This window comes from Oncorhynchus gorbuscha, linkage group LG01 (genome assembly GCF_021184085.1).
Source record: "Oncorhynchus gorbuscha isolate QuinsamMale2020 ecotype Even-year linkage group LG01, OgorEven_v1.0, whole genome shotgun sequence".
Lineage (NCBI taxonomy): Eukaryota > Metazoa > Chordata > Actinopteri > Salmoniformes > Salmonidae > Oncorhynchus > Oncorhynchus gorbuscha.
In genome coordinates, this window is record NC_060173.1 from 10,279,681 (window position 1) to 10,299,310 (window position 19,630).

The window sequence follows — 19,630 nt, forward strand, 5'->3', positions numbered from 1 at the left end:
CATACAAACAGGTCTTCTTTTTGTCTCTCGGTGGACAGTCTTACAAAATGGCAGTGCTATGACAAAGATTTCAGGTGGTCATTTTCATTTTACAGTACCATATCAGTACCATATTTACAGTACCATACCAGTACCATTTTACAGTACCATACCAGTACCATATTACAGTACCATATTTACAGTACCATACCAGTACCATATTTACAGTACCATACCAGTACCATACCAGTACCATTTTACAGTACCATATTTACAGTAACATTTTACAGTACCATATTTACAGTACCATTTTACAGTACCATATTTACAGTACCATACCAGTACCATATTACAGTACCATATTTACAGTACCATACCAGTACCATATTACAGTACCATACCAGTACCAAATGTACAGTACCATACCAGTACCATATTTACAGTACCATACCAGTACCATATTTACAGTACCATACCAGTACCATTTTACAGTACCATATTACAGTACCATATTTTAGAGAAATGGAATAGGATCTTGAAGCTGCGATCCATAGCGGTGAAACTGCGATATTAGGACAACAAAGACGTTACTTCAAAACAACAGCTAATTTCCTCAAAACAAAAACAAAAACAATAACAAATGCGCCTTGGGGGGTGGGGGGCACTACTTTCTAAACTACTGGCTGATATTATACAATGTTTAGAGTGAATATTCAATAAGGAGGTGAACATTTGAGGTTGAAATGACTCCGTACCGACCCGATTCAAGCACTGGGAGACTAACCCCGCTGGCCACCCTCTGGTCAGGAGGACAGAGCGAGACAGTCAGTGGTCCTCTACTTCTCCTCCACCAGCCCTGTGGCCCGTTAGCGAGCAGAGTGTTCAGATAGGAACGTACGGTGTAGAACAGATACATTAGATGGAATAGGAAATCCTGTCAGTTCTCCTCATTCTATTTCACATCACTGAATACACCTCCTGTGGAGGGTACGGACATCAGAGTGCTGCACTGGGACTGCAGTGAGTGCTGATCCATGGTAAATGGAGCCTTGAACAGCTCCTCAAGTTCTTAATCCCAGCAGCTGAGAATGGGCGGGGTGGGCAGACTAAGAGAGACGAATTGTGGAATTCTGAGGGGCGGAATTGTAATCATGGAATCCCGACTCAAAACTCTGTGGTCTCCCAACTGACCTCGCGTGGAACCTGATGTCATTTAGTCCCCGTGTGGATGGTGGTGACCGTGGAGGGGCGTGGCCGTGGCACCTCCACCACTGCCTCTGGTGCCACCGCCTCTGGTTCTACATGTGGTTCCACTCCGATGCTAACGGGGGCGCTGCAGGCTGCAGGGGAGGATGGCAGAGGAGGCAGAGTGGACAGAGGTTGTAGAGGACCTGAGGGGAGAAGCAGAGACGATGACTAGACGAGCACAATCACTAAAGTATTAGTGGAAACCAATCAATGACGGAACAAAAATCCTTTAACCTCTTCAGTCGACCCTCTACTTTTTCGAACATTCTGTTAAAAATCGCGCAACATTTCAGCGCCCTGCTACTCATGCCAGGAATATAGTATATGCATATGATTAGTATGTGTGGATAGAAAACACTCAGACGTTTATAAAACTGGTTAAATCACGGCTGTGACTTTAACAGAACGTGCGTTTCATTGAAAAGTGCAGGAAAATCTGATCACTGAAAGTGGAAAAATATATCCAGGGAGCTTCAACCCATTGTTATGGGGAAAGACATTAAATAGGGCTGAGGTTGCAGTACCTACAGCTTCCACACGATGTCAACAGTCTTGTCATTTGCCAATTGTTTGTTTCTTGGTCAAGGGGGAACAAGAGACAGGCTTTTTCTTCAGGTCTCCGAACGGATATTTTGGTTGAGAAATACACAGACAGTATTTCAAGACGGACCCCTATAGAAAACAGGGAGTGATTAATTTGATCGCAGGGATTAACGTTTACTAATAACTAAAGTTGCATTACAAAAGTATTTTGAAGTGTTTTGTGAAAGTTTAGTCGACTTTTTGAATTTTAAAAAATTACGTTACGTTATGAAAGGCAATTTTTTTCCGTTTATCACACAGTCTTCATAGATCGATATCTAGGCTATATATGGACCGATTTAAGGGAGGAAAAAAAGACCCAATAGTGATTATGGGACAGGAGGAGTGCCAACAAAGAAGATGGTCAAAGGTAATGAATGTTTTATATTTTATTTGTGCGGTTTGGGAGGGCCGACTATGCTAATTATTTTGTTTATGTCCCCAGGGGAGAGGGGGAAGGGTGTTACATGCTATCAGATAATAGCTTCTCATGCAGGGAGGGAAAAGCATTAACAAAATCTGACTTGTTGCCTGGATTCACAACGAGGTTAGCTTTAATTCAATACCCTGCATGTGTATTTTAATGAACGTTTGAGTTTTAACTAATACTATTAGCATTTAGCATAGTGCATTTGCATTGCCAGAGCTCTAGATGGGACGCCTGCGTGCCAGGTAGGAGCAAGAGGTTAATAGACCCCAACAGAGCCAACCGGAAACAGCCTGCTCCCCACATCATAAAGTAAAGGAGTCACTCACTAACCGTCTTTGCGTGAGAGGGAGGCACAGTCTACAGACATGCTCTTGGCTGGCATAGAATTCTGTCCTGGTTGGTCCACACTCATACTGCTTCCAAAGCTGCCGCCCAGACTACTGCCTAACTGGAGAGAGGAGGAGGGAGGGAGACTGCTGGGGAAGGGAGGGAACGCTTGAAGGGAGGAGACAGCGAGATAGAGGAGGCAGGGAGGGAGAGGAGGCGGGGAGGGAGAGGGGGAAGGGAGGGAGAGGGGGAAGGGAGAGGGGGGGAGGGGAGAGAGGAGGCAGGGAGGGAGAGGAGGCAGGGAGGGAGAGGGGGAAGGGAGGGAGAGGGGGAAGGGAGGGAGAGGGGGGAGGGAGAAGGAGGGGGAGGGAGGGAGGAGGCAGGGAGGGAGAGGGGGAAGGGAGGGAGAGGAGGCAGGGAGGGAGAGGGGGAAGGGAGGGAGAGGGGGAAGGGAGGGAGAGGAGGCAGGGAGGGAGAGGGGGAAGGGAGGGAGAGGAGGCAGGGAGGGAGAGGAGGCAGGGAGGCAGAGGGGGAAGGGAGGGAGAGGGGGAAGGGAGGGAGAGGGGGAAGGGAGGGAGAGGGGGAAGGGAGGGAGAGGGGAGGGGAGAGAGGAGGCAGGGAGGGAGAGGGGGAAGGGAGAGAGGAGGAAGGGAGGGAGAGGAGGCAGGGAGGGAGAGGGGAAGGGAGGGAGAGGGGGAAGGGAGGGAGAGGAGGAAGGGAGAGAGGGGAAGGGAGGGGAGGGAGAAGGGAGAGAGGAGGCAGGGGGAGGGAGAGGAGGAAAGGGGGAGGGAGAGGGGGAAGGGGAGGGAGAGGAAGGGAGGGAGAGGGGGAAGGGAGGGGGAAGGGAGAGAGAGGAGGCAGGGAGGGAGAGGAGGCAGGGAGGGAGAGGGGGAAGGGAGGGAGAGGGGGAAGGGAGGGAGAGGGGAAGGGAGGAGAGAGGGAGGAGGGAGGAGAAGGGAGAGAGAGGAGGCAGGGAGAGGGGAGGAGGCAGGGAGGGAGAGGGGGAAGGGAGGGAGAGGGGGAAGGGAGGGAGGGGAGGAAGGGAGGGAGAGGGGGAAGGGAGGGAGAAGGGAGAGAGGAGGCAGGGAGGGAGAGGAGGCAGGGAGGGAGAGGGGGAAGGGAGGGAGGGAGAGGGGGAAGGGAGGGAGAAGGGAGGGAAGGGGGAAGGGAGGGAGGGGGAAGGGAGGGAGAGAAAGGGAGGGAGAGGAGGCAGGGAGGAAGAGGGGGAAGGGAGGGGAGGGGAGAGGAGGGAAGGGAGGGAGAGGGGGAAGGGAGGGAGAAAGAGAGAGGAGGCAGGGAGGGAGGAGGCAGGGAGGGAAGGGGGAAGGGAGGAGAGGGGGAAGGGAGGGAGAGGAGGCAGGGAGGGAGAGGGGGAAGGGAGGGAGAGGGGGAAGGAGAGAGGGGGAAGGGAGGGAGAGGGGGAAGGGAGGGAGAAAGAGAGAGGAGGCAGGGAGGGAGAGTGAGAGAGAGGGTTGGCATATGCAAATAGAGGAGGTTGACAAATACAGTAAACATACACAAAAAACAATCATTGTACGAATAGAACCTACCCTCCATTTGCTTTTGGCAAAGTTTTTCCTCATCTGCCGACTGACTGATTCATGGATGTTCTTGCAGAGAGCCGTGTCCCCAGCAATCCTGAGATACAAAGACACACCATAAAGGACAAGTAGATTAATGTTTTCTTCTGACACAGTTAGTGGTCAGTTCCTGGCCTGGATATCTATCAAGCACCAGCTCTGAGCTACTGGATGTCTCACATTCTATAATACACACCTGTTACAACACACCTGTCACAACACACCCGTTACAACACACCTGTCACAACACACCTGTCACAACACACCTGTCACAACACACCCGTTACAACACACCTGTCACAACACACCTGTCACAACACACCTGTTACAACACACCTGTCACAACACACCTGTCACAACACACCTGTTACAACACACCTGTCACAACACACCTGTCACAACACACCTGTCACAACAAAACCATTGTGAGTCTATTTAAACGCTATCAAACCACCTGCCAAAGACATAACAGCAAGACGTAACAGGGCCAAGACGTAACAGGGCCAAGACATAACAGGGCCAAGACATAACAGGGCCAAGACACAACAACAAGGCGTAACAGGGCCTAGACACAACAACAAGGCGTAACAGGGCCAAGACACAACAACAAGGCGTAACAGGGCCAAGACACAACAACAAGGCGTAACAGGGCCAAGACACAACAACAAGGCGTAACAGGGCCAAGACACAACAACAAGACGTAACAGGGCCAAGACGTAACAGGGCCAAGACGTAACAGGGCCAAGACGTAACAGGGCCAAGACATAACAGGGCCAAGACACAACAACAAGGCGTAACAGGGCCTAGACACAACAACAAGGCGTAACAGGGCCAAGACACAACAACAAGGCGTAACAGGGCCAAGACACAACAACAAGGCGTAACAGGGCCAAGACACAACAACAAGGCGTAACAGGGCCAAGACACAACAACAAGGCGTAACTGGGCCAAGACACAACAACAAGGCGTAACTGGGCCAAGACACAACAACAAGGCGTAACAGGGCCAAGACACAACAGGGCCAAGACGCAACAACAAGACGTAACAGGGCCAAGACATAACAGGGCCAAGATGCAACAACAAGACACAACAGGGCCAAGACACAACAACAAGGCGTAACAGGGCCAAGACACAACAGGGCCAAGACGCAACAACAAGACACAACAGGGCCAAGACGCAACAACAAGGCGTAACAGGGCCAAGACACAACAACAAGACGTAACAGGGCCAAGACATAACAGGGCCAAGACGTAACTGGGCCAAGACACAACACCAAGGCGTAACAGGGCCAAGACGTAACTGGGCCAAGACACAACACCAAGGCGTAACAGGGCCAAGACGTAACTGGGCCAAGACACAACAACAAGGCTTAACAGGGCCAAGACACAACAACAAGGCGTAACAGGGCCAAGACGTAACAGGGCCAAGACACAACAACAAGGCGTAACAGGGCCAAGACATAACAGGGCCAAGACATAACAGGGCCAAGACACAACAACAAGGCGTAACAGGGCCAAGACATAACAGGGCCAAGACACAACAACAAGGCGTAACAGGCCAAGACGTAACAGGGCCAAGACGTAACAGAAAGATTTAACAGGCCAATGATTAGATGCCTAAAAGTCCTATCCCTATTCTCCATTTGCCAACCACCCACATATTGTCTCTGTCATTAAAGCTAGAATCAGGGATTAGTTGTACAGCTAAATGGCAGCCCCACCACTTGATGAACATTGAATAGATTCCCAAACCCCAGACAGTAGCATTAGGTCTGGCCCGGGCCAGGGAGAGACATGATAATGGTTGATTAGTCTGCATCCCAAATGGCACCCCATTCCTTATATAGTGTACTACTTTGACCAGGGTCCATAGGGCCTTTACAGGTAATGGGGTGCCTTTTGGAACGTAGCCACTGCCTCTGCATTCTCCAAGCATCCTTCAGGACGCAGCCTGCTAATTGGCACCCATTCATTCAGCTGATTTGTCTCCCTCTCTCTTGCCCTCTCTCCCTCCCTCTTTTTCTCTTTCTCTGTCTCTCTGGGGTATGATGGGGTATTGTATGGTGTGATATGGTATTGTGTGGTGGGGTATGGTGTCGTGAGGTGGGGTATGGAGTGGTGTGGTATGGTGTGATATGGTATTGTGTGGTGTGGTATGGTATGGTGTGGTGGGGTATGGAGTGGTGTGGTGTGATATGGTATTGTGTGGTGTGGTATGGTGGGGTATGGTGTGGTGTTGTATGGTATGGTATGATATGGTATTGTGTGGTGTGGTGGGGTGTGGTGTGGTATGGTATGGTGTGATATGGTATGGTATGGTGTGGTATGGTATGGTGTGGTATGGTGTGATGGCTGGGGTATGGTGTGATGTGGGGTATGGAGTGGTGTAGTATGGTGTGGTGTGATGTGGTATGGAGTGGTGTGGTGGGGTATGGTGTGGTGTGATAGGGTGGGGTATGGTGTGGTGTGGTGGGGTATGGTATGGTGTGGTGGGGTATGGTATTGTGTGGTGGGGTATGGTGTGGTGTGGTGTGGTGGGGTATGGTGTGGTGTGGTGGGATATGGTATTGTGTGGTGGGGTATGGTGTGGTGTGGTGGGGTATGGTTTGGTGTGATAGGGTGTGTATAGTATGGTGTGGTATGGTGTGGTGTGGTGGGGTATGGTATGGTGTGGTGTGGTGGGGTATGGTATTGTGTGGTGGGGTATGGTATTGTGTGATGGGGTATGGTGTGGTGGGGTATGGTATGGTGTGGTGGGGTATGGTATTGTGTGGTGGGGTATGGTGTGGTGTGGTGGGGTATGGTGTGGTGTGGTGGGGTATGGTGTGGTGGGGTGATGTGGTGTGGTGGGGTATGGTGTGGTATGGTGTGGTGGGGTATGGTGTGGTGTGGTGTGGTATGTGTGGTGTAGGGTATGATGTGGGTGGTGGGTATGGTGTGGTATGGTGTGGTGGGGTATGGTGTGGTGTGGTGGGGTATGGTGTGGTGTGGTGGGGTATGGTGTGGTGTGGTGGGGTATGATGTGGTGTGGTGGGGTATGGTGTGGTATGGTATGGTGTGGTGGGGTATGGTGTGGTGTGGTGGGGTATGGTGTGGTGGGGTATGGTGGGGTATGATGTGGTGTGGTGTGGTATGGTGTGGTATGGTGTGGTATAGTATTGTCATGACTGTCCTGATCAGGTCAGGTTACAGGAGACCACAACCCTACAGATTATCTCTCAACCCCAACAAAGAAGGAGAGATCTAGGGGTCTGAAGATGTGGGGGGTTTTATGACCCCTCACGCCCCTGGTAAATCTCAGGCTACAGACAAATTCCTTTGTCCCGTTACTATGGAGAACCAGCCTCAGAACATTAAACATGAAATAAAGGGACCCTGGAACAATGGTTTCCGTCAGCCACAATGGTGGTCATGACGATAGATGGACTATGAAAATGTATGTCATTTTTGTTTTGTTATTAAAGGTTAATAGATGTCGTTATTACGAAAACATTGTAACGTTAAGAGTTTTCCTAGTATATGTTTGATGTTTATACATTGTACGTTGTGTGGAAAAAATCCAAATCAAAGAGAATGTTTTGGTAAAGAAGAAATGTGAAGTCAGTAGTCTAAAATTGGATTGGTATTGGTGTGGTATAGTATGGTATGGTGTGGTGTGGTATAGTATGGTATGGTATAGTATGGTATAGTATGGTTTGGTGGGGTATAGTATGGTGTGGTATATGGTGTGGTGTGGTATAGTATGGTGTTGTATAGTATGGTATGGTGTGGTGTGGTACAGTATGGTGTTGTATAGTATGGTATGGTATGGTGTGGTGTGGTGTGGTATAGTATGGTGTGGACCACAACCCTACAGATTATCTCTCAACCCCAACAAAGAAGGAGAGATCACTGGGGGTTTTATGGTGTGGTATAGTGTGGTATAGTGTGGTGTGGTATAGTATGGTATGGTTTTAGATGTATGGTGTTGTGGTAAGTGATAGTCCCACTGTGGTATGGTATAGCATGGTGTGGTATAGTATGGTGTGGTATAGTATGGTATAGTGTGGTGTGGTATAGTATGGTATGGTGTGGTATAGTATAGTATAGTATAGTATAGTATAGTATAGTATAGTATAGTATGGTATGGTATAGTGTGGTGTGGTATAGTATGGTGTGGTATAGTATAGTATGGTGTTGTATAGTATGGTATGGTGTGGTGTGGTACAGCATGGTGTTGTATAGTATGGTATGGTGTGGTGTGGTATAGTATGGTGTGGTATGGTGTGGTATAGTGTGGTATAGTATGGTGTGGTATAGTATGGTATGGTGTGGTATGGTGTGGTATAGTATGGTATAGTATGGTATAGTATAGTATGGTGTGGTATAGTATGGCATAGTATGGTATAGTATAGTATGGTGTGGTATAGTATGGTATGGTATAGTATAGTATGGTGTGGTATAGTATGGTAAAGTACAGTTTGGTATAGTATAGTATGGTATAGTGTGGTGTGGTATAGTATAGTATAGTCTGGTATAGTATGGTATGGTGTGGTATAGTATGGTATGGTGTGGTATAGTATGGTATGGTATAGTATAGTGTGGTATAGTATAGTATGGTGTGGTATATGGTATGGTGTGGTATGGTGTGGTATAGTATGGTATGGTGTGGTATAGTATGGTATAGTATGGTATAGTACAGTATAGTATGGTATAGTATGGTATAGTATGGTGTGGTATAGTATAGTATGGTATAGTATGGTATGGTGTGGTATAGTATGGTGTGGTATAGTATGGTATAGTATGGTATGGTGTGGTATAGCATGGTATGGTGTGGTATAGTATAGTATGGTATGCTATGCTATAGTATAGTATGGTATGGTATAGTATGGTGTGGTATGGTATGGTGTGGTATAGTATGGTATGGTATGTTGTGGTATATAGTATGGTGTGGTATAGTATGGTATAGTGTGGTATATGGTATGGTATAGTGTGGTATAGTATGGTATGGTGTGGTATAGTGTGGTGTGGTATAGTATGGTCTATGGTGTGGTATAGTGTGGTATGGTATGGTGTGGTATGGTGTGGTATAGTATGGTATGGTGTGGTATGGTGTGGTATAGTATGGTATGGTGTGTATAGTATGGTGTGGTATAGTATGGTATGGTGTGGTATAGTGTGGTGTGGTATAGTATGGTATAGTGTGGTGTGGTATAGTATGGTATGGTATGGTGTGGTATAGTATAGTATGGTGTGGTATAGTGTGGTATGGTATGGTGTGGTATAGTGTGGTGTGGTATAGTATGGTATGGTGTGGTATAGTATGGTATGGTATGGTGTGGTATAGTGTGGTGTGGTATAGTATGGTATGGTGTGGTATAGTGTGGTGTGGTATAGTATGGTATAGTATGGTCCTGGTATAGCATGGTATGGTATGGTATGGTGTGGTATAGTATAGTATAGTATGGTATGGTATAGTGTGGTGTGGTATAGTATGGTGTGGTATGGTGTGGTGTGGTATAGTGTGGTATGGTATAGTATGTATGGTATAGTATGCTATAGTGTATGGTATGTGGTATAGTATGGTATGGTATGGTATGGTATGGTATAGTGTGGTGGAAGTATAGTATGGTATGGTATATGTTGTGGTATAGTGTGGTGTGGTATAGTATGGTATAGTGTGGTATAGTATGGTATGGTGTGGTATAGTGTGGTGTGGTATAGTATGGTATGGTGTGGTATAGTGTGGTGTGGTATAGTATAGTATGGTGTGGTATAGTGTGGTATGGTATGGTGTGGTATAGTGTGGTGTGGTATAGTATGGTATGGTGTGGTATAGTGTGGTATGGTATGGTGTGGTATAGTGTGGTGTGGTATAGTATGGTATGGTGTGGTATAGTGTGGTGTGGTATAGTATGGTATAGTGTGGTGTGGTATAGCATGGTATGGTATGGTGTGGTATAGTATAGTATAGTATGGTATGGTATAGTGTGGTGTGGTATAGTATGGTGTGGTATGGTATGGTGTGGTGTGGTATAGTGTGGTGTGGTATAGTATGGTGCAGTATAGTATGGTGTGGTATAGTATGGTATGGTATGGTATGGTATGGTATAGTGTGGTGCAGTATAGTATGGTATGGGATGTTGTGGTATAGTGTGGTGTGGTATAGTATGGTATAGTGTGGTATAGTATGGTATGGTGTGGTATAGTGTGGTGTGGTATAGTATGGTATGGTATGGTGTGGTATAGTGTGGTGTGGTATAGTATGGTATGGTGTGGTATAGTGTGGTATGGTATGGTGTGGTATAGTGTGGTGTGGTATAGTATGGTATGGTGTGGTATAGTGTGGTGTGGTATAGTATGGTATAGTGTGGTGTGGTATAGTATGGTATGGTGTGGTATAGTATGTATAGTATAGTATGGTATGGTATAGTGTGGTGTGGTATAGTATGGTGTGGTATAGTATGGTGTGGTATGGTGTGGTATAGTGTGGTGTGGTATAGTATGGTGCAGTATAGTATGGTGTGGTATAGTATGGTATGGTGTGGTATAGTGTGGTGTGGTATATTATGGTATAGTGTGGTATGGTGTGGTATGGTGTGGTATAGTATGGTGCAGTATAGTATGGTATGGTATGTTGTGGTATAGTGTGGTGTGGTATAGTATGGTATAGTGTGGTATATTATGGTATAGTGTGGTATAGTATGGTATGGTGTGGTATAGTGTGGTGTGGTATAGTATGGTATGGTGTGGTATAGTGTGGTATGGTATGGTGTGGTATAGTGTGGTGTGGTATAGTATGGTATGGTGTGGTATAGTGTGGTGTGGTATAGTATGGTATAGTGTGGTGTGGTATAGTATGGTATGGTGTGGTATAGTATAGTATAGTATGGTATGGTATAGTGTGGTGTGGTATAGTATGGTGTGGTATAGTATGGTGTGGTATAGTATGGTATAGTGTGGTATAGTATGGTATGGTATGGTGTGGTATAGTGTGGTGTGGTATAGTATGGTATGGTGTGGTATAGTGTGGTGTGGTATAGTATGGTATGGTGTGGTATAGTGTGGTATGGTATGGTGTGGTATAGTGTGGTGTGGTATAGTATGGTATAGTGTGGTATATTATGGTATAGTGTGGTATAGTATGGTATGGTGTGGTATAGTGTGGTGTGGTATAGTATGGTATGGTATGGTGTGGTATAGTGTGGTATGGTATGGTGTGGTATAGTGTGGTATGGTATGTTGTGGTATAGTGTGGTGTGGTATAGTATGGTATAGTGTGGTATATTATGGTATAGTGTGGTATAGTATGGTATGGTGTGGTATAGTGTGGTGTGGTATAGTATGGTATAGTGTGGTATAGTATGGTATAGTGTGGTATAGTGTGGTGTGGTATAGTATGGTATGGTGTGGTATAGTGTGGTATGGTATGGTGTGGTATGGTGTGGTGTGGTATAGTATGGTATGGTGTGGTATAGTGTGGTATGGTATGGTGTGGTATAGTGTGGTGTGGTATAGTATGGTATGGTGTGGTATAGTGTGGTGTGGTATAGTATGGTGTGGTATAGTATAGTATAGTATGGTGTGGTATAGTGTGGTATGGTATGGTGTGGTATAGTGTGGTGTGGTATAGTATGGTATGGTGTGGTATAGTGTGGTATGGTATGGTGTGGTATAGTGTGGTGTGGTATAGTATGGTATGGTGTGGTATAGTGTGGTGTGGTATAGTATGGTATAGTGTGGTGTGGTATAGCATGGTATGGTATGGTATGGTGTGGTATAGTATAGTATAGTATGGTATGGTATAGTGTGGTGTGGTATAGTATGGTGTTGTATGGTATGGTGTGGTGTGGTATAGTGTGGTGTGGTATAGCATGGTGCAGTATAGTATGGTGTGGTATAGTATGGTATGGTATGGTGTGGTATAGTGTGGTGTGGTATAGTATGGTATGGTGTGGTATAGTGTGGTGTGGTATAGTATGGTTGATAGAGGAAAATATAGTTTAGATGATCAATTATGTATACATTAATGATTAGAACCATTTATGCTAATACTATTATGTTATGATTTGAAAAGTATGGGTTCTTAATTGTACTGTTACTGAAAATGTATGCAGAAATGAATTGTGTCTGTGTCTCCTGGGAAAGTTTAAGGAGGAGGGATGCTGTGGCTTTTCAGACAGATAAGAAATGCCTGGGAAATGTTCCATTCCTAAAACAATGGGTTCTTGTGAGAATCGGAGAGAGGGCGGGAAACTGATGATGTCATGTTCAGGTTATAACCTGTGGAAATGTGTGTAAGCATTCAGTACTCATCAAGAATAAATGCTGAACTTGTTTTTAAGACTGGTCTCTTGCTAATTCATGCAAATGATACATTTACAACTTATCATGAATTAGAAATGAGTGCGAATTGAATTGATTTTGGCAATAAAACATAAAGGGATTAAGAATTCCTCTATCAGTGGTATGGTATGGTGTGGTATGGTGTGGTATAGTGTGGTGTGGTATAGTATGGTATGGTATGGTATGGTGTGGTATAGTATGGTGTGGTATGGTGTGGTATAGTGTGGTGTGGTATAGTGTGGTGTGGTATAGTATGGTGTGGTATAGTATGGTGTGGTATGGTGTGGTATAGTGTGGTGTGGTATAGTGTGGTGTGGTATAGTATGGTGCAGTATAGTATGGTGTGGTATAGTATGGTATGGTGTGGTATAGTATAGTATGGTATGGTATAGTGTGGTGTGGTATAGTGTGGTGTGGTATAGTATGGTGTGGTATAGTATGGTGTGGTATGGTATGGTATGGTATAGTGTGGTGTGGCATAGTATGGTATGGTATGGTGTGGTATAGTATAGTATAGTATAGTATAGTATGGTATGGTATGGTATAGTGTGGGGTGGTATAGTGTGGTGTGGTATAGTATGGTGTGGTATAGTATGGTGTGGTATGGTGTGGTACAGTGTGGTGTGGTATAGTATGGTGCGGTATAGTATGGTATGGTATGGTGTGGTATAGTGTGGTGTGGTATAGTATGGTGTGGTATAGTATGGTGTGGTATAGTGTGGTGTGGTGGTAGATAGACATTCACCAGGGGTGGGCTATATATATATATGGTATAGTGTGGTGTGGTATAGTATGGTATAGTATGGTATAGTATGGTGTGGTGGTAGATAGACATTCACCAGGGGTGGGCTATATATATATATGGTATAGTGTGGTGTGGTATAGTGTGGTATAGTGTGGTATAGTATGGTATGGTGTGGTATAGTGTGGTATAGTGTGGTATAGTGTAGTGTGGTATAGTATGGTATGGTTTGGTATAGTATGGTATAGTATGGTATAGTGTGGTGGTAGATAGACATTCACCAGGGGTGGGCTAGAGCCTGGTCACAGGTGAATCTCTTCTCTGGATCCTTCTCCATCAGAGAGCTGATGAACTGTTTGGCTGTTTGTGGAACAGAGGAAGACACACAATATCACCATGTTCCATACATTCAAGATAGCATTACAAACAAACAATTGGGGACACTCACATGCACACAAACACATACTGTACATTTGGGTCTTTCTATAAATAATGGGGCATTGGGATTTTTTAAAATGGTTTGAAACAACAAAAAATTTGAAACAAAAATAAAAAAGTTTATACAGTTCCACATGAGGAACAAAAGTGAATATATGCAAATCGCCATAACTCCACCTATACAACAACATACATCCTTTCAATCAGGGTTCATACGGACAAGTCAAATTCAAGGACTTTCATTGTAAAAGTGAAAGTCACCCAGTAAAATACAACTTGAGTAAAAATCTAAAAGTATTTGGTTTTTACAGTAAATGTACTTAAGTACAGTGGTGGAAAAAGTACTCAATTGCCATACTTAAGTAAAAGTACAATGTAAAAGTAAATAGTATACATCGAATTCCTTATATTAAGCAAACGGACAGACAGAAGCACACTCCAACACTCAGACATCATTTACAAACACAGCATTTGTGTTTCGTGAGTCCGCCAGATAAGAGGCAGTCAGGATGACAATGCGTTATATTGATAGGTGAGTGAAATGGACTATATTGCTGTCCTGCCTGAACTTTTGAAATGTAAACAGTACTTTTGAATGTCAGGGAAAATGTACACTACTAGTCAAACGTTTTAGAAAACCTACTCATTCAAGGGTTTTTCTTTATTTGTACTATTTTTTTTACATTGTACAATAATTGTGAAGTCATCAAAACTATGAACTAACACATGGAATCATGTTTAACAAATCAAAATGTATTTTATATTTGAGATTCTTCAAAAAAGCCATCCTTTGCCTTGATGACAGCGTTGGACACTCTTGGCCTTCTCTCAACCAGCTTCACCTGGAATGCTTTTCCAACAGTCTTGAAGGAGTTCCCACATATGCTGAGCACTTGTTGGCCGCTTTTCCTTCACACTGCAGTCCAACTGATCCCAAACCATCTCAATTTGGTGGAGATCGGGATTGTGGAGGCCAGGTTGTCACGACTTCTGCCGAAGTCGTTGCCTCTCCTTGTTCGGGCGGTGCTCGGCGTTCGACGTCACCGGTCTCCTCGCCATCATTGATCCCTTTTTCATTTTCCATTGGTTTTGTCTTGTCTTCCCACACACCTGTTTTCAATCCCATTCATTACCTGTTGTGTATTTAACCCTCTGTTTCCCCTCATGTCTTTGTCAGAGATTGTTTATTGTCAGTGTAGTGTTGTTTGTTGTATAGGTGCGCGACGGGTCTTCGTACCCATATTTTGTTTATGTTCTTTTCCTGTTTAGTGTTATGGAGCATGTTACTAGGACATTATTAAAAGACTTCATTTTACACTCCGTTTGACTCTCCTGCGCCTGACTTCCCTGCCACCTATACACATATGCCTGACAGAATCTCTGACCACACAATATAAAGTCAGCAGGAGAGGACACTATGCTCATGGAGCTGGAGGAACGCGTTCAGGAACAAGCGAGGGAGCTTGACTGTATCAGCTCCGTCATGGATCGCATTGTCCAGAATATGGATCGCTGGGAGAGACAGGGAGTTTCTCCAGCGCCATCACCACCACAACCGGAATCTCCCTTGAACGTTTTGTCCTCTTCGGAATCGAAGATCCATTTATCCCTACCCACGGGATACAATGGAGATACTGCCGGCTGCCAGGGTTTCCTCCTTAAGCTGAACTTATATCTAGCCACGGCCTCCCCAGTACCATCTGACCATGAGAAGAGTTACGCCCTCGTCTCATGCCTCAACGGGAAAGCCCTGGAATGGCCTGCGCTGTGTGTAGAAGGGATGATGGGCGTTGGACCATTTTGAGGAGTTCACCCGCCAATTCCGGATAGTATTCGATCATCCACCTGAAGGCAAAGCAGCGGGGGAGCTCCTCTATCATCTGAGGCAGGAGACGAGGAGTGCACAGGAGTTTGCTTTGGAGTTTAGGACCTTGGCTGCCGGCGCTGGATGGAGCGACAGGGCCCTGATCGACCATTACCGCTGTAGTCTACGCGAGGACGTCCGTCGGGAGCTGGCCTGTAGAGACACCACCCTCACCTTCGACCAGCTGTTGGACATGTCCATCAAGCTGGACAACATGCTGGCTACCCGTGGACGTCTAGATCGGGGTCTGGTTGTTCCATCCTCCCGCACCCTCTCTCCCGAACCTAGGGAATTGGGAGGGATGGTGCGCAGGGAGACCGGAGGGGGTTCTCGCTCGTGCACCATTCATGGTCGCAGAGGGCACACTGCTGGTCGGTGCCGGGTTGGTTCCTCTGGGAATAGAGAAGGCAGGCAGGGCATTCTGGCATCACCCCAGGTGAGTAGGCACCATTCTCATCCAGAGCCCTCTGCTGCACTAATGTTTGTCTCGGTCTCTTTTCCTGATTTTTCAATGCATTCCCAGTATAAGGCGCTAGTAGATTCAGGTGCGGCTGGGAATTTCATTAATAAAAGTCTAGCTCATAGTTTAGGGATCCCTATTGTTCCCGTGGATATGCCTTTCCCTATTCATGCCTTAGATAGTCGACCATTAGGGTCAGGGTTTATCAGGGAGGTAACCGCACCTTTGTGTATGATAACGCCGGAGGGTCACAAGGAGAAGATTAGTCTTTTCCTTATTGATTCTCCTGCGTATTCTGTGGTGCTAGACCTACCCTGGTTAGCTTGCCATAACCCCACTGTTTCTTGGCCACAGAGGGCTCTCACGGGGTGGTTGCAAGAATGCTTAGGTAGGTGTTTAGGGGTTTCCGTTGGTGCTACTACGGTGGAAAGTCCAGACCAGGTCTCCACCGTGCGCATTCCCCCCCTAATATGCCGATTTGGCTCTCGCCTTCTGTAAAAAGAAGGCGACTCAATTACCACCTCATCGACGGGGGGATTGTGCGATAGATCTCCTGGTAGACGCTGCATATCCCAAGAGTCACGTGTATCCCCTGTCTCAAGCGGAGACTGAGGCTATGGAGACATATGTCTCTGAATCCCTGCATCAGGGGTTCATTCGGCCATCCATTTCACCCGTGTCTTCGAGTTTCTTTTTTGTGAAAAAAAAAAGGATGGTGGTTTACGCCCGTGCATTGATTATCGAGGTCGTAATAAAATCACAGTGAAATATAGTTACCCACTACCTCTGATCAATACGGTTATTGAGTTAATGCACGGGGCACGTTTTTTCACAAAATTGGATCTCAGAAGTGCGTACAATCTGGTGCGTATTCGGAAGGATGATGAGTGGAAGACGGCATTTAGCACCACCTCAGGTCATTATGAGTACCTTGTCATGCCATATGGGTTGATGAATGAATCAGTTTTCCAATCATGTTTTAGATGAGATCTTCAGGGACCTGCACGGGCAGGGTGTAGTGGTGTATATCGATGATATTCTGATATACTCTGCTACACGCGCCGAGCATGTGTCCCTGGTGCGTAGGGTGCTTGGTCGCCTGTTGAAGCATGATCTATATGTCAAGGCTGAGAAATGCTTGTTCTTCCAACAATCCATCTCCTTCCTAGGGCATCGGATTTCCACTTCAGGAGTGGAGATGGAGAGCGACCGCATTACAGCCGTGCGTAATTGGCCGACTCCAACCACGGTAAAGGAGTTGCTGCGTTTTTGGGGGTTTGCCAATTACTACCAGAGGTTTATCCGGGGTTTTGGTCAGGTGGCAGCTCCCATTACCTCACTGCTAAAGGGGGGCCCGGTGCGCTTGCAGTGGTCGGCTGAGGCGAACAGGGCTTTTGAGCACCTGAAGACTCTGTTTACCTCAGTGCCTGTGCTGGCTCATCCGGATCCCTCTTTGCCATTCATAGTGGAGGTGGACGCATCCGAAGCTGGGATAGGAGCAGTGCTCTCTCAGTGTTCGGGTACGCCACTGAAGATTCGCCCCTGTGCTTTCTTTTCGAAGAAGCTCAGCCCGACGGAGCGAAACTATGATGTGGGGAACCGAGAGCTGTTAGCTGTCGTAGAAGCCTTGAAGGTGTGGAGGCATTGGCTTGAGGGGGCTAAACATCCTTTTCTCATCTGGACTGACCACCGCAATCTGGAGTACATCCGGCAGGCGAAGAGATTGAATCCTCGCCAGGCAAGGTGGGCCATGTTTTTCACTCGTTTTGTGTTTACTCTTTCTTACAGACCAGGCTCCCAGAACGTTAAGGCAGACGCATTGTCTCAGCTGTATGACACAGAGGAGCGATCCATGGATCCCACTCCCATAATCCCAGCTTCGTGTCTGGTGGCGCCTGTAGTGTGGGAGCTGGACGCAGACATTGAGCGGGCATCACGTGCAGAGCCCTCTCCCCCTGAGTGTTCAGCTGGTCGTATGTACGTTCCGTCTGCTGTCCGCGACCGATTGATCTATTGGCCTCACACATCACCATCCTCTGGTCATCCTGGGATAGGTCGGACGATGCGCTGTCTTGAAGGGAGGTACTGGTGGCCCACTTTAGCTAAGGACGTGAGGATTTATGTTTCTTCCTGCTCGGTGTGCGCCCAGTGCAAGGCTCCTAGACACCTGCCCAGAGGTAAGCTACAACCTCTACCCATTTACATTTACATTTAAGTCATTTAGCAGACGCTCTTATCCAGAGCGACTTACAAATTGGTTTTGTCTTGTCTACCCGTTCCTCAACGGCCGTGGTCGCACCTGTCGGTGGATTTTTTGACTGATCTTCCACCTTCACAGGGTTATACCACGATCCTGGTCGTTGTGGATCGGTTTTCAAAGTCCTATCGTCTCCTCCCTTTGCCCGGTCTCCCTACAGCCTTACAAACTGCAGAGGCCCTATTTACACACGTTTTCCGGCACTATGGGGTGCCTGAGGATATAGTGTCTGATCGGGGTCCCCAGTTCACATCAAGGGTCTGGAAGGCATCCATGGAGCGTCTGGGGATCTCGGTTAGTCTTACCTCAGGTTTTCACCCCGAAAGTAATGGGCAGGTGGAGAGAGTTAACCAGGATGTGGGTAGGTTTCTGCGGTCTTATTGCCAGGATCGGCCGGGGGAGTGGGCGAAGTTCGTGCCCTGGGCAGAGATGGCTCAGAACTCGCTACGTCACTCCTCCACTAACCTTACTCCTTTTCAATGTGTATTAGGGTATCAGCCGGTTCTGGCTTCTTGGCATCAGAGCCAGACCGAGGCCCCTGCGGTGGACAATTAGTTTCGGCACACTGAGGAAACCTGTGAGGCAGCCCACGTCCACCTTCAGCGTGCCATAAGGCGCCAGAAAATTGGCGCAGACCGTCGCCGCAGTGAGGCCCCAGTGTTCGCACCAGGGGACAGGGTCTGGCTCTCGACCCGAAACCTGCCCCTCCGCCTGCTCTGCCGGAAGCTGGGTCCGCGGTTTGTGGGGCCGTTTAAAGTCCTGAGGAGAGTGAACGAGGTATGTTATAGGTTACAACTGCCCACTAATTACCGTATTAACCCCTCGTTCCATGTGTCTCTCCTCAGGCTGGTGGTGGCTGGCCCGCTCCAGGAGGCTGAAGTGCATGATGTTCCTCCGCCTCCTCTAGACATCGAGGGGGTTCCGGCGTACTCTGTTCGATCCATTTTGGATTCGAGACGTCGGGCGAGGGGCCTTCAGTACCTCGTGGACTGGGAGGGGTACGGGCCGGAGGAGATATGCTGGGTTCAGGTGGAGGATGTGTTAGATCCTTCCATGTTATCAGAATTCCACCGTCTCCATCCGAATCACCCTGCACCTCGCCCTCCGGGTCGTCCCCGAGGCCGGTGTCGACGCGCGGCTCGGGCGGTGCTCGGCGTTCGACGTCACCGGACTTCTAGCCATCATTGATCCCTTTTTCATTTTCCATTGGTTTTGTCTTGTCTTCCCACACACCTGTTTTCAATCCCATTCATTACCTGTTGTGTATTTAACCCTCTGTTTCCCCTCATGTCTTTGTCAGAGATTGTTTATTGTCAGTGTAGTGTTGTTTGTTGTATAGGTGCGCGACGGGTCTTCGTACCCATATTTTGTTTATGTTCTTTTCCTGTTTAGTGTTATG

At 47.0% G+C, this 19,630-nt stretch overlaps 1 protein-coding gene across 1 annotated transcript in view; it reads right to left on the minus strand.

Annotated features, from left to right (window-relative positions):
* Window positions 1-2,683: 2,683 nt before the first annotated feature.
* The window catches only part of camk1db (calcium/calmodulin-dependent protein kinase 1Db), an 80,679-nt gene continuing 63,732 nt past the window's right edge, over window positions 2,684-19,630 (minus strand). Inside the window, exons 8-10 of the mRNA XM_046355474.1 lie at window positions 13,494-13,572; window positions 4,117-4,204; window positions 2,684-2,734 (exon numbers count right to left, since the gene is read on the minus strand). Coding sequence (XP_046211430.1) covers window positions 2,684-2,734; window positions 4,117-4,204; window positions 13,494-13,572 — 218 coding nt within the window. The remainder of the gene's footprint in view (window positions 2,735-4,116; window positions 4,205-13,493; window positions 13,573-19,630) is intronic.